Below are 15,588 nucleotides of genomic sequence, written 5' to 3'. Positions count from 1 at the left end.
CACAGGGAATACTTTCAGACTTTTTGAAAATATACTCAGTGGACTATAGCATCCACTGGAGCTAAAGACTTGAGACCTGGGGACATCCTTGCTGTGAGAGGGGATGGGAGAGCAGAGCTCCAGCCATATCACCCTTCAGCCTCTAGGTCTGGCAGTTGCTTCACCCACAGAATTACCACCAAGCCACCAGGCCTAGCACAGAAGGCTGCTTACACTCAACTCAACAATGATGCTCTTCTCAAGTACCTGTATAGTTTCTGGGCACAAGCTGATACCTGGCATCCTGATATACCAGACCTACCACCTTGAGTCAATACTAGCTCAGGAATCTTTGTCCTACATCCCACTGAATATGAAGGAGGTGGTTTTTAATAGATGCACTCCCTCTTGATTTTCTCATCCTGCTCACCAACTGGAAACTGTGATGGAACATTTATTTACTTACTTACATATTTATTGCAACAAACTATAGTTGAAACAGGACATTTTTTGAACTGGCAGAGGAAGGGAAACAAAACTATGCCGACTTTCTGCACAAGAAAAACTAGTGAGCAGCTGCAAAAGCACACCAAAATCTGAGTACTGGGTTTGGCTTTCCATGGTTCAGAAAATGAGTGGAATTTTAATTGAAAACAGACTTTCCCATGTGTCCATGTTGACAGCATTTATTATTGTAACTGTAAGGGCCAAGCTGATGCTCCCATGCTGTTTAATGAAATATATTATTTCATCTAATTCAATAAATTAGTCCATGTAATAGAATACAAAAATACCCAAATCTCTTGATTTCCTCAGCTTTTGAAAACACAGTAAAAGAAAAACTGGTGAAAGTCATTGATGTTTGAACTAAGGCTCAGTTTACAAGTGAATGATACAAATCCTCTGCTTTTTCCCCAGAGGTATGATGTAACTGTACTCACCCCTGAATGATAATATGTGTTTTGACATGGAAGCTTGTAATGCAAATGACAAGCAACTTTTCAATACTTGATTTAGTTAAATGTTGACCTAACTGCTCCCTTTGCAGACCAGGAATGCTTTTACCATTGTGTTATACCAGTCACTCAGCAACAGAAACTGCTTAGAGAATAAGCTCCAAATCAGTAGGTATACAGTCCTACCAGCCAGAATCAAGGCAGTTTAGCTATTCAAGGTAACTTTCCACAGTGCAAAGCATTATCTTGTGTAGTTTCTGAAACAAAGAACTATTACTTCTGTAATCAAAATGAAGTCAAGCTTTCTTTTGCCTTTTTTTTTTTTTAATTTTTTTTTCCCTTCTTGGTCTTATATTTCCTGGCAAGGATATTTTCCCGCATCATGTCACCATTACGCACTATGCTCTACTGCTCTAATTCACCAGCTTCCAGGAGCAACAATGCAATATCTAGGACTGAGAAAACATCTACTTCTAACTTTGTCTCTGAAGTCTACACTGTCTTTGCTTTTTCTCATTTGGCTGAGAGTAGGACTTGGACAGAGCTGCTCTGACCTTCAGGTTTAATAGGGGTAAAAGAAAGATGATACTTGGGAGCAGTGATTTGAGGGGTCAAAAATTGTTATGTACTTGCATAATTTCTCATACTGTGAGTTTTCCCAAAAAGATTTACAGTTTGGGTTTACTTTGGGAGCTTCAGCTGTTTCTGAGATGAAACTAGCAGCCAAGATTTTTTTTTCCCTACAGTGTAACCTTTGGAAAATTTCATCACTGTAGTCTATTTGGATCTCCAACCCTATGGTACTTCTGCAGAGCAAAACCTAGAGTGACTGTTAACCTGCTGAGAATCAGATAAGGATTTCACCAGATGTGAAGTATCACTGGAAATAGCCTGTTATGAGCTTGAATTTCAAAAGGTGACGGGTGGGGAGGAAGTCACTTAACAGAAAGGGATCAGGATTGTTTGTATCATAGCTGATAAGGAAAGGCATAACCATATCCACTCACCTGTCTTACTCTCTTTTTTGAGCTTCCAACTCTGAATATTCCTACTGTCTGGAGACCTGCAAGTGCAGCACATGAGACAACAGTTTTATTGTTTTAATTTTCTGCTGAAACTGCAGTGGACCAAAGAAATCTGGACTATGTGGGTACTTACTAAAAAAAAAAATCTGCAATGTAGTTCTCCATAAAACTGTACTTACCAGGCTGAAGCAAAAAAAGCCATCCATTGCCGTTTTTAAGGACCTGACATCACCTAACCTGCACAATGACATATCTGTGACACCTCTTGTGATGCCAGTTTGGTTGTGCCACTGCTGCTTTATGAGGGATAGAGGTATGCAGTGTGAGGCACTGCTCAACATTTGGAGGTGGCACTTCCAGGACTGGCATCAAAGGAAATAAGCAATAAAATAACTAAATACTTAGGCAGTGAGATGTGTGTCTGGACACAGGAAGCAACTGGTGGTTGGGGTTACTTGCTGGCTATATAGTGCCTGTCAAGAAAAAGCTGAGATTTTCTTTCAAAAGGACATAATTAGGGCACAAAAGCAAACTACAAGAGGGAAGAGCTCTACCTGGGAGTTGTGTGCAGTTTATAGGCCTGGAACAGCTAAGATATGCAGATAAAGCTATATAGAAATATTGTTTCACCTCAGGTAAAGTGCAAGTGTGCCTCTTGTGTCTTTTAGACTTTAAGTGATCTGGAAATGGATGTTGCCTCCTATTCCACAAGAAATCTGCAGAAGCCTTCTTCTAGCCCTGTAGATGCTATCAGAGCATCAAACTGTAACATGGTTGCTGAATCGACACAATTTGCATAATCTCCTGAGTAACAGAAACTGAAAAATCTGGGCGTAAATGTCACCATAGAGGTGTCTCTTTAGTAATGAGAATGTGAGAGGAGATCTTAGAGACTTAAGCAGCTGTGTACATAGCATTTTACACCATTAGTGGGTTTTTGGGTGGGGTTTTTTTGTTGTTGTTTTTTGTTTGGTTGGGTTTTTTTTCAGAAAGAATTACATTATCTACAGCTTTGAAAAGTTTTGTGGTCTAACAAAGACTACTCTGTAACATCCATTTTCTCTATTGACATATAGAAGATGTAAAAAGACCTTGCAAACCAAATACTTCCTGGCAGCCATGAAGCTACACTTGCTTGCTAGAGATGTGTAGCTTGTAGGGGTGTTTGGAGCTGCAGTTTTTCATCAGAGAGATTCAGATAGGATTCTGCCTTTTAGTTTGTAGTCTCAAGATGGCATCTCTTTCCAATATTATTGTGTCTTTGGTTAACAGAAAACTACATCGATGGAATAATTTTTATTAAACCCAGGAAAGTTGCAGGGAATAATCTGAGGTTGCTCAAACTGGGGAAAAAATGGAGTTTGGTTACCAGTTTCTGTACAAGCACACACAGTATTTGCTTTACACTGCAAGTCTGGGAGAAGTCAAGCCTTTACAGCTCTGGGAAATGATCCCAGGAAAAGCAGATAAGGTGAACAAGGCTAGAGGCTTTTATGGCTAAAAATATAACCAATTTTTATCATGTAATGTTAAAAATGATAAAGTATTCATGAGAAACCCCTAGAGAGACCTGTTGCTGGCCTAAAGGATTTACAAATACAGGCAACTGTTTTCAGAATCAGAAATTTGGTCCATCATAGCTTGGAATGATGTTGCTAAAATAGAAAGTCTTCTATTACTCTGAAAAGCCAATGAGTGAACAGTAGTGTCTATCTTCTGAAATCTTTAAATTTCTCAAAGTCAGCCAATCCTGATGACTTTTTTTGGGGGGTGGCACATTAAACTGAAAACTGAAGAATATCAATATTTGCCCCCAGTTATTTCAGATTACTGTGTTGTGGGTACTACCATGCATGCTTAGCAAGTGCATCCAAAAAACTATGAGTTTGTTTTGAAAGGAAACTTTAACATAAGGCAAATATTTTAGTTAAGAATATTGTATAGACAAAGATCTTTGTTATGACAGTGGGTTAAGTGGATTTAAAAAATTATCACAGATCTTCAAGTGACATAAGATCACAGTATCCAAAGGATCTCAGCTGGATGGCTTTTTTGGCTCACTCAGCATTGTTGTTTATATTGCAGCCCCTCATCTCCACAAGCCTCTCATTAACAGTCAGTAAATGATTTCTTTCTGGTCAAATCAGAATCAAATGCATCATTTGGTGTTGCAGTTACCATTTCTTAATGCCATGTGATAACTCTGTCTTGCTGTGGACAAGTTATTTCAATTCTCATTAAAAATCTTTTAAAGTCTAAGATATATGGGGAGAGACCTTGAAAAGATACCTTGATTAAGTATTGTTTCTGCATTATATGAAGCTTGTGGGAGGCTTGAGTCTGGACAACCATGAAGACATGAGAATAATACTGGCAGTTTTTTATTATTATTCTGAGGCTGATCAGGAGGACTCATGCCAGGGAAAAAACACGTAGATAGCTTGAAGTGAACATGAAAAAGCTCTGTGGAGGTTAACATAATTTAGCATTGGATTTTTCTTTCTCTGAGCCTCTATCTTCAAGTGTTGTTTCTAGTTAATTCTTGAACTGCAGTATAAACAGCTAATTTAGCTCTTACACCTTAACATCTACTGGCTGTGAAAAGTGACTCCAGGCTGAAAGGCACATTTCAGACTTTGATTCTCAAGGTATTGATGAACCCATGGGGTGTGAAGAGCTGCTCCTGCAGACCTGAGCACTTCGATATGAGATGGATGATCTCCAAGAAATGTCTCTTCCCTTGCGCTGAGAGATCAGTTTGCAAACTTGTAGCATAGCTCTTTAGTTTGGGAAGATTACCATTTATTATTTATGAGAAAGCATCTTTAGCAAGAGGCTAAATAGAAGGGAAAGTGTCTGACTTTCAAAGGTGTCCTTGCAATTGGAAGTGTATGCTTCTCAAAATACGTATTTACTTATTTACTACTACAATACATAGAGTAGTTGTGTACCTATACACAACAGTATCTGCCACTCCTGGGAAAAGGAAACATTCTTACCATGCTTTTCCAAGTGCTGACAGCAGCTATCTACAAGCCGAGGAACCTGCCTGTAAATAGGGTTCAGGCTTAGTTTCTTATCTCTTGCCTTTTCTTTCTTGCTCTGGGCTTCGGCTGGCAAAGAGAGCTGGAGAGCCTCTAACAATCGTGACTGATTGTCATCAAGATCTGTGATAGAGTCCACAGACATCGCACCCTGTAAAATACACACACATGAACAATCAGAACTCTAAACACCACAGAAATTCATCTAACAAAGACTTTTGCCTACCTGCATTTTAAAGAAACTAATATAAAAAACCCAATTTGCTACACAGGTTTTGGAAGTTAATGGAGTTATAGTAGCAGTGTAACGGATAGGAAAATCATTATAGTACCGATGCTATTACTGCCACGCTACAAGAAATACAAAATAGATACTAAATGAAATGAAAAAAACCTAAATGCTTTACAGTTACTGGGCACACCTTTCTATTGTTTTAAGCCAGCACAAACTGCAGAACAAAGATGAATCACAGTATGTGTATGCACCTCAGCAGTATAATATTTATGTTCATGGAGATTTATACATGGTTTTAAACTTGATTCCTTGCTTTTTTTGCAGGCCATTGTATCAGTTAAAAAGGTGCAAACAGATTTACAGCCATACACCACATACAGTTAATTAATAACACAAGCATATATAGCTGCAGAGACTGAAATAATCCCATGATATCACAGAATAAAGACACTCCAGAGAAGTAGAGGAGTAGTATTTTTTAGATAATTCTGCCTCATGTCTCTTAATATTTGAAAATCATTAAAACTCCAATGAAAGCTTTAATAGCAATGGACTACAACAAACCACAGAAGTTCAACAGGAAGTTTATGGTATATCCAGTGTTCACAACTGAAAATTAAGATTTTCTTTTTCAAATCACAAGATTATTGTCATGTCAAAACCAGTATTTCCCTCAACTTATCAGGCAAAAATATCCTAGGGGACATCTAAGCTTATAAATAATGACAAAACAAAACAAAATAGCACTTTCAGTTCTCATTTAAACTGTTTGGAGAAGATGAGCCTCTGAGGTGACCTTATAGCAACCTTTTCAGTACTTGAAGGGGGCCTACAAGAGAGCTGGGGTAGGGCTTTTTTACACAGGTGTGTAGTGAGAGGACAAGGGGAAATGATTTTAAACTTGACAAAAGGAGATTCAGGTTAGACACTAGGAAGAAATTCTTTCCTGTGAGAGTGGTGAGACACTGGCACAGGTTGCCCAGGGAAGTTGTGGCTGCCCCCTCCCTGGCAGTGTTCAAGGCCAGGCTGGATGGGGCCTTGAGCAACCTGGCCTGGTGGGAGGTGTCCCTGCCCATGCAGGGGGTTTGGAACTACATGATCTTTGAGGTCCCTTCCAACTCTAGCCATTCTATGATTCTATGATCTATTGTAATTTACATTCTTTCTGAGACAAAGGCTACCTTTTACCATACATTAAAATGGGTACAGGGATCCAACATATCATCCCAATGATGAAAATGTAAACTCCTATTCAAAACTTCGCTGAGAACTCTTAATTTCCTAAAAATATATTGTTCTGCTGACAGGTATTTCATAGACTGCTGGTGAGATTGCTACATCTATTAAATGAGAACTGTAAAACTCTCAGGGAATTTCATGCTCTAGAAACATTTTATTCCATCAGTCTACACAAATAAACTTTACAAAGGTTTCTGATTCACAGCTAACTCATACAAAGTCCACTGAGATTTCTGATTAATTTAAAATTTTGTAGTTCATAATGTCTTTTCTAAAAAAAACATCTAACTTATCAGGTAGAGTAGTTTCTTACAACTCATGGAAGCCTTATAAAACACACTGAAGTTGCTAGATTTTTGGGGTGACTCAGAAGTCTTAACAATTACTAGAACATTAGTAATGCAACTTTGACCTTGATTTTTGATCTCTCTCAAAAGTACATTTGCTTGATTCCCTTTTCTATTTCCTGGCAAAAGGAAATAAACAAAAAATCCAAACCAAACAAGAATCTCTGTTTATGGTCAATGTGTGTGAAATTCCTACTGATTTTTTGTTGTTGCTGTTGTTTTTTGGCGGGTTTTTTTCTTAAGAACTTGGGATTTTAGACATGAATATTTGTCAATTGATACTGAAAATCATAACCTCATCCTCACTACTGCAGCTTACAGGTAGCTCCTGCATGACAGATGCTCTCCTTTATACCCTGCCTATCTAAAGCATCCTCACCTCATGCATTGTTATTCTCACAGGATCACTTAAGTCAGATTCAGATCCCTCAAATAGATATAGTAAATGCAGTCTCTTCGCTGGTTTCCTTGGGCATTTTTATCAAAGTTGTGGATTAACTGGGGCACTGAGCTGGCTTTAGGAAGAGTGACCTTGAGTTCAGTGGCTGAAGTACAGCACTGCTTGGCAATACCATGCTGGATGACTTAGTTCTCAACTTCCAACTGCTGGCCAAAAAATCTACACAGAAAATGAATCAACAGCGATCCCTGTCTAGCTCCTGGAGGCCAGATAACCACAGCACTCATACCACGAGCTCTGCATCCAGCATTATTTTGTTTCCCCTTACTGAAAGCCTCAGGTGAGTGAAGTCTCACTGGAATACACAAAAGCAAATGGCCCAGTTGCAAAGAACTGAATGGTACAATGATAAATAAATCCCTCCAATTTTTTTTTTAAGAGGACTGCATTGTAGGTGGCTGTGCAGCAATTGTCTGAGAAACTTCTTGTATCAGCTGCATGTACCGATGATAAATTTTATTATTTTTTTAAGCATTGCCTGGATGGGAGTTGGAAGTGAAAAGCACAACACATCCCAAGAGATAAAAGATAAGCATAAGCTTCCACACCATTTCCTAAAAAAACCTCAGGGGAGTAGAGTAAGTACACTGATAAGGAAAAGTATAAAGGCTGAAGGCAGACAAGATATGGGACATGAGTTATACTAATGTTTAATAACTGAAAATTCATTAAGTACATTCCTGAATAACTGAGGTTCATTCCTGAGAGAAAATGCCAGCTTCCTCCCATGTTACAATACCCTCTTACTATCTTACTATATCTGCTCTTACTATCCTCATACCTATGAACTACAAGCTCAAATTAAACACTCTGAAAGCTGAAGGTATTAACAAAAAACCCCCAAAAAACCAACAAACTAACCAAGCAAAAACTCTGGAGGTTTCTAGGAACTTAATCCTAATGGAGCTCTACCCCTCAGATGTAACAAAGGATCCAGGTTTCTTCTATTTGCTGGCTTGTCAAATGCATATTAGAGATCTTAAGCACACTTGGTGAAAAGAACAGCAAATGACCCATACCTGGACATGCATATTATCTTTCCTTCGTAAGAAAAGAGATTCTGAAGTCAATGGGTGTATTCAGTGAACTTCTATTTTCTGTCACTGTGTATGCCAATTTCTGAAAGAAGTTGGCAGGTTTCCCTTCACGCTTGTATTCAAGTGTCCTTTACACTTCTGTGTGAAGACAAGTGCCTGTTCATATGGTCTAGACAGGTCAACAGATGTACATTATGTGTATGTAAGAATGCAAACATCTTCAAGCATCATGCTCTCAGCTACTTGCAGACAGAATGTAGAAACTTTAAGCTTCAGTTGACAGCTAGAGGGAAAGAAGGCAGATCATGGGGCTCTTCAATCTTCTCTTAATTTGTAATTCACCTCAGTTCTACTCCTTTTAACACTGTGGGTTGAAAAGCCCCATATAGAATTTCTCTGAAGCAGGTTTTATCCTAGGAATGAAAGAAAGTGAGGGTCCTAAGAACATATCTTATTTTCCAGAGTCTGTTCTTGCACCCTACATTCTTTCTCAGATAACTTATCAAGAGATTACATTGGAAGTATTTTATTATGCATTTTTTTCTCCCTTCATTGCAAACAAAATTAAAAAGCAGGAATTCTAGAACCTCTGCTCCTGTGGTAACAGGAACAGCAACAAAATCTACTACTGTTACTAGTTGCAGCACTGGTAAACTCACAAGAATAAAACACATGGATCAGAACGCCACAAACAAATGATAAACCAGGTGCTTGTATTATATCTGGGATTAATATTCATCTCAAACCACTGCACTCTGTTCTGCTGCCAAAGCTGTGTTCATACTCTTCTGTATGCAGAAGTGTTCTTGAACAAGTCTGGTACAAATTTATGTTGATAACTGCTTATACCATTGAGGACATGAGAGAATTAGACCATTGGAACTTTCATAATCCTAGGATAAGTATTAATAGTATTAATAGTAGCTCCAAGTTTATGGAGCTAGATTTACATAAGCATATATATAAATATTGGCCACAGAGGTTTAGTCTCCTCCAGCTGAAAAAAAATGGTTGAAGACTCACAGAATTTCTGAAATGTAAAAGAACTAGACAGAAGAAGGGAGTGAACAAAAGACTTCTAAATAATCTTTCTGCCACTTTGTGATCTCTAACAGACTTGCACAGACAATAGGGTCTTTTTCCACCAGCACCAGTGAAAGATTTCCACTCCAGTTAGAATCTTCTGGTATTCACCAGACTTCCTTCTATGTGAATACTCAGTGTTTGAACACGACAGAAGAAATATTCCACAATCCACAGATACAAGAGGGTTTTTCCCTCTTCTAGCTAGAACCTCCAGACCTACTGGCACACACCACATTGTGACTGATCTACTTACACGTCTCCTTGCTTGTGGCACTGGCTCGGGTGTGTTAGGAGATGTGGATTCGTTTGGTGTTTCTGAAGTTGAGCTAAGAGATGAGTTACTGCTTGAAAGTTCTTTGTTCTGCCTTTTAGTTCCAAACGGCAAGAGAAAGGCCACAAAATCTGAAATATCTTTTTGCTCTTCTCTCTGAGAGTCTTGCTTGAGCTTGTAGGCCCGGTCATTGGCAATCACTTGGGACAAGGGCATTCCAAAAGCCTGGGGAATAAATTCTGCAACAACAGCAACAACCAACAAATTACTATTTACTGAACATTTGACATTTATTTAGGACAAAAAGTATTAAGTTGTTAAAAAGAAAAACAGTATGGTGTCCCTTAAAATATAATACGTCCAATGATGTACCAGACTCTGTAATAAGAATAACAGCAACATTCAAACAATAAAATAATAGTGGAGATATACCAGGCAATTGTAGCCCATGGTACCCAAATCCTGTTTCCAGTTGGATCTTGCAAGATATACCACAGAGAACCTTGGAAAAACACTTAAGAACAGATCTAATTAAGATTTTAGCTTCCACAGAAAGCAACTGGAAGTCAGTTTGCATCTAGATGGTGCAGAGAGCCATCAGAAGCCCCAGTAAACTAATCCTGAAACTGGGGAGCCTGGACAAACTGTTGCCCAGCTCTCTCTCATGTTTCAATCCCTTTCCCAGGTATCTTTGTCACAAATGCTGCAGGGCACCAAAGAGAAGAGGTAGAGGGGCATGCAAGGGTCTCATTACAGGCAGGAGGGTCTGCACCTATCTGCACAGGGAGCTTGTAACTGCATCCACTATTCAGACTAAGCCTTCAAGGATATGCATGTAAGAACTATGCTGCTTTAGCATACTGGTAAGATTAAACCAGTTTAATAGAAGTACATCAGTATAAAGGTAATTTCTAAATGTAAATATATACAAATATAAATATATGTATGCATATAGAAAAACAGAAATACACAAGAGTAGCTATTTCTCTCAATTAAAAAAAATAACATTATGCCACCCCATATCAATATAACTACAACGTGCAAAACCAGCATATGATTCAGGTCTCAAAATAAAATGCTGAAATATTTCAGAAAACAGAAAATTGCTTTGCAGTGAATCAGCCAACAATAAGTAACATTAAAATTCCCATAGTATAACTCTACATCCTATCTGAGATTTTTAGAACCAAAACCATTGGGCCAGGATGCCAAGTAGAGCTGTTGTGTGTTCAAATTGAATGAAAAAATAGCTATTGGCTCTATTCATGCTGTTAAGAATGCATGCAACTTCTGTTACAAATAATAAATAAGCCACCAGAGATTAAAATCAACAATTTTTTTAAAAGTACAAAAAAAAAAAAAAAAAACAAAACAAAAAAACCCAAAAAACCAAAGAAGGCAAACAAAAATTCCTTGTATACTCAGTTACCACAATTGGCTAAAAGAGTCATGGCCAAAGTTGCTCCTGGGACTTAGTTTGACTACATCTTTGACGACACTTTCAAGTTTTATCCTGTCTTCCTTTATCATTAAGATTACAGCAATGCATTGAAAAGAATATTTTATTAATCCTGAATGAGGACACTACTAAGTTATCATGCTAAAGAGACAAAGGCTTCCTGTGGTTCTGAAAAACATTACTGCTCTTTAGAAGAATGAAATGCTAAGATATGAACCAATTTTGGTGGCCAGACAAAACTAAATCAGGAAGAAGAGACTCATGTATCAAGCAAGCCTGGAGGTGACCTATGAGTAGAAAGACATCTAAACACATCTGCATTAAATTTAGGACAAGAAAGAACATTATCACAGGGTTATCAAGCAATGCAGGGATGCCAGTTCCAAAAGTCCAGAGTTAGAGCCTTCTGTATCCAGAAGAATGTTCCTAAAAATTATAAGAGTAGTAGTGTTAAATTTTTGTACTGTTCTGAATTATCTTTTCAATGAAAATTTAAGGCCACAAATTTGAAACACACATCTCCTCTTCTGGCTGTCTAACTCGGCACTTTGTTATAACCCAAGCACGTCCCTCTATAGGTCTTTCCACAATGTTTCCTAAGAAAACCCACTGAGCCAAATGAAATCCTGAACGTGAAATATTTCTCTGGTTTTGGCTGACAGATACTCATGCTTCAAACTGGGACATGACAACAATATGCAGCCCAGTGATGCTGAACAGTATGCTGATGCCATTGATCCTACAGAATTATGATCAGCTGGGACAAGATTAACAGGAGACAAGATATCAGCCCAGTTTCATGATAAGAAATTTCACTAAAATGTCCCTCTCACAAACTTTGTTACATAAAGACTGCTATTTTGAGGTAGGTGTTGCATCTCCTTGAAAACTTTAAGGTGTGGGATGCCAGGATTTTAATTTCTCTTGCTCAACATGCCCGTGGAGCAGTGAAAGGACAATGAGCCTCCACTTCAGGCTGCTTTGCTGTAGGCCTCCTTCTCAGAGGACATGAACCACTTCCATGATTTCTCAATGTCTGGCAGAGATGGGGCTGGCTGAAAACCAACTGGCTGATTTTCAGACTAAATACAGATGGAAGTAATGCTGGCTGGCAGCAATAATTACATTATAGAATTGGCAAAACCAGTGACTTTTTGCTCATGTGCTGAAATTAAGATAATTGGTTGCACCCTCCACAGACAGGCTCAGCCTCAAGTTCCCACCAAAAGTATCCTCTGTGTGCGTATGTGTGTGCCATGGGGCAGAGCATGTTTTGCCCACCACTCTTCAGAAGTATTCACTCCAACAATTTCCTTGTTGGACAGGTAATGTCATGTCTGGTAGAATGCATGCTGGCCTTTTTGACATTTCAGATTAATTTAAAAAAAACAAAGAGTTGTAGCTATGCAAAGTATTTAGCAACTGGTTGAAGGGGGAGAAAAGGCACTGACTCAGACAAGAGATATGTAAGGTTAGAGGCTCTGGTCTCACCATCGAAGCAGTAGTACCAACTACCTATTCAGTGCTGTAGTCTGGGGATCCCTATTGTTGGAGATGTTTCCTATGTATGAATATTAAAATTGTTTTGGTTGGAAAAGACCTTTAAGGTCATCAAGTCCAACCATTAACTCAGCACTGCCAAGACCACCATGGCAGACCACCACTAAACCATGTCCCTAAGCACCACCTCTATGTCTTTTAAATGCTTTCAGGGATGGTGACTAAATCACTTCCCTGGGCAGCCTGTTCCAGTGCCTGATAACCCTTTCAGTGAACAATATCCAATTCTTCACTTCACTTCAATATCTTAATATCCAACCTAAACCTCTCCTGGCACACCTTGAGCCCTTTCCTCTTGTTTTATCACTTGTAACTTGGGAGATGAGACCAACCCCACCTGACTACAATGTCATTTCAGGTAGTTGTAGAGAGCAATAGGGTCTCCTCTGAGTCTCCTTTTCTCCAGATCAAGTAATCCCAGTTCCCTTAGGTGCTCCTCCTGAGACTTGTTCTCCAGACCCTTCACCAGCTTCATTGCCCTTCCTCCGACACACTCCAGAACTTCATTGTCTTTCTTGAAGTGAGGGGCCCAAAACTGAGTACAGTATTCCAAGTGCTGCCTCATTGTTGTTGAGTACAGGTGGAAACATTCCTTAAAGCAGAGGTTCAAACTTTCACAGAATCACAGAATGGTTTGGGCTGGAAGGGACCTTAAAGATCATTTAGTTCCAACCTTCCTGCATGGGTAGGGCCAGTTTACTCTAAGTCCTCTCCAGCCTGTCCTTGAACGTCTACAGGGAGGGGACACCCACAGCTCCCCTGTGTAACCTGTGCCAGTGTCTCACCACCCTCACAGTGAAGAATTTCTTCCTAGTGTCAAACCTAAATCTACTCTCTTCCAGTTTGAAGTCATTACCCCTTGTTCTTTGGTCTGTTGTATTTCCATTGAGTGAGTCCCAAAGCTACTAAGCTAGTTACTACTCTGTAAAACCAACAAAAATTTGATCACTTATTCAATTAGGTGAGTGGACAGCTTAAAAAGAAATTTTGCAAAAAGCACCACACAGAAATGTGAAACAACATGGCAGGCTGGATAATCAGTTTGGAAACAGACTCACATCCTTAGCCAGCAGCACATAAGGAATTAACTTTTGATCCATTCTGGTTTTCGCTGTTTACTGGCAAAGAAGACAATTTACTATGTTGGAGAAGCAGATAGCTTCTCTTACCAGAAAGTCTTCTTTGTAGCTGAAGCAAGTTTCTTAACGAAATTTTGATTGAAACTGGTTTGTTCCTATGAAATCTTTCTGTTGTGGCAAATCAGCATTTTTTAAAAATAAAAATCAGCACATTACAGGAAAACTCCCAGTCAGATCACATAATAATTTCAGTGATCAGAAATCCTTCCCTTTCCTAATCAAATGATGACATCTAGGATGTTGAGCCATAGATTAGCATATTTGGCCTCATGCAATCCCATCCAAGTATAGTTTCAAAGACCTCCCTGAAGTTATGACTGCTGAAAATTGTGGTTTACATCCCACAAACCATAAGAGTCTATTAAGAAAAAGTGAGGTCTACACTCTAAACCCTAATGAGGCCTTCAAATCTGCTGAAGTGAACAGCATACCAGACAGCAACTTTGGAAAGTCTCCTTAGCACTTCAGGGTTTTTTCTTATGTATAGTGGTTCTGAGCTGCTAAAACCCTATGACTAATATCTGAAGTGCTGAAGTGCTCATTCTACCTCTATTTAAATGATTGGAATAGAGTGGAAAACAGCTCTGAGAACAATATGCTTTAAAAGGAATATTTAAGTAGGGAGGAGCCTTTAAGTCCCTAGCTAGCTGGCAACTCTGTTTTGGTCATGGAAATTCATTACTTTGAATCAGAAGAGAGTGATGGAAGCAAGAAAATATGGGAAATGGAAACCCTGACCCATAACAGGAATAGCAAAACTCCTTCCACCTGAAGGTTCATCAAAACCAGTACAGACGCCAAAAAACTCAAGATAATGTTCTCAGCATCAGTTCTGCGGCTGAAACTCTCTTCTCCAGCTATATGAATTCACTGACCTTCAAAGAGTGATTTAAGGCCTTTACAATTACTTAGGCTTTTTCTGTGGGTAGGTATTTGGTGGTTTTTTTTTTTAGTTTTTGGTTTAGTTTTGGTGTTTTTTTGTTTTTTTTTTTTTTAAATTAAGGAGGTTCTTCAGTCTTCTAGTTGACTTTAGTGAAAATACAAGACAGTTTTGCTTAAAAAGCCTTTTGCATGCCTGGAGAGCATGAGAAACATCTTCAGTTTTTAGAAAAAGCACAGTGGGGTGCAGGAAAGACTTGAAAAAACCCCACATTTCTGATAAACTATAATAAAAAAAGAAACTTCATCTATTCAGCTCTCTCGTTAGGCTGTGCCAAAGCATACTGATACCATGATAAGTTGAACTACTGAAGATCAAACATAAGCATTAAGAAATACCTCTAAATTTACTTAGTATGGCTGGGAAGTAACACATGGACGTTGTTTTCAATAATTCTGAACTAAAGAAAAATCAAGCATCTACTGCTGGATCTGTGTATGCCACAGGTCAAAAGGAAGGCCTATTCTCAGAAATTCCAGCATGCAGACAAACTCTGCTGAGGTCCTACAGATGAACTTGTGAAGTATTTACATTCCACACAGAAGCATCAGCAAAACCGATGAGTCTCAGTTGCTGAACAAATCCTGTAACAAGTGATTATTATTTCTGAGCAGGTCTCGTAGTTCACCTGTAGGGTTTACTGGAACTGAGGCAAAATGGAACTGGCTTACTAATAAAATGTTCTAGAAGAAAGCCTTTCTGGGAGGAATCTCTCTCAGGAATGCTTGTTTGTACTTTCTAAGTAGGCATGCTTATGCTGACCCCAGTATTGCTAGCAGGAGACAGACAAAAGGCTCTGCTTTTGCTGCCG

The 15,588-nt window shown here is 38.8% G+C and overlaps 1 protein-coding gene across 4 annotated transcripts in view; it reads right to left on the bottom strand.

Annotated features, from left to right (window-relative positions):
- The window catches only part of ARHGAP6 (Rho GTPase activating protein 6), a 328,240-nt gene that overhangs the window by 23,880 nt on the left and 288,772 nt on the right, over positions 1-15,588 (bottom strand). For all 4 annotated transcript variants that reach the window (XM_030451749.1, XM_030451730.1, XM_030451722.1 and 1 more), the window contains 3 exons: positions 9,662-9,918; positions 4,960-5,155; positions 1,943-1,998 (listed from right to left, as the gene is read on the bottom strand). In XM_030451749.1, coding sequence (XP_030307609.1) covers positions 1,943-1,998; positions 4,960-5,155; positions 9,662-9,918 — 509 coding nt within the window. The remainder of the gene's footprint in view (positions 1-1,942; positions 1,999-4,959; positions 5,156-9,661; positions 9,919-15,588) is intronic.

The sequence above is a fragment of the Calypte anna genome, chromosome 1 (genome assembly GCF_003957555.1).
Source record: "Calypte anna isolate BGI_N300 chromosome 1, bCalAnn1_v1.p, whole genome shotgun sequence".
Classification (NCBI taxonomy): Eukaryota; Metazoa; Chordata; class Aves; order Apodiformes; family Trochilidae; genus Calypte; species Calypte anna.
Note: the sequence above shows the minus strand (reverse complement) of the source record. Positions and strands in the feature narration are given on the sequence as shown.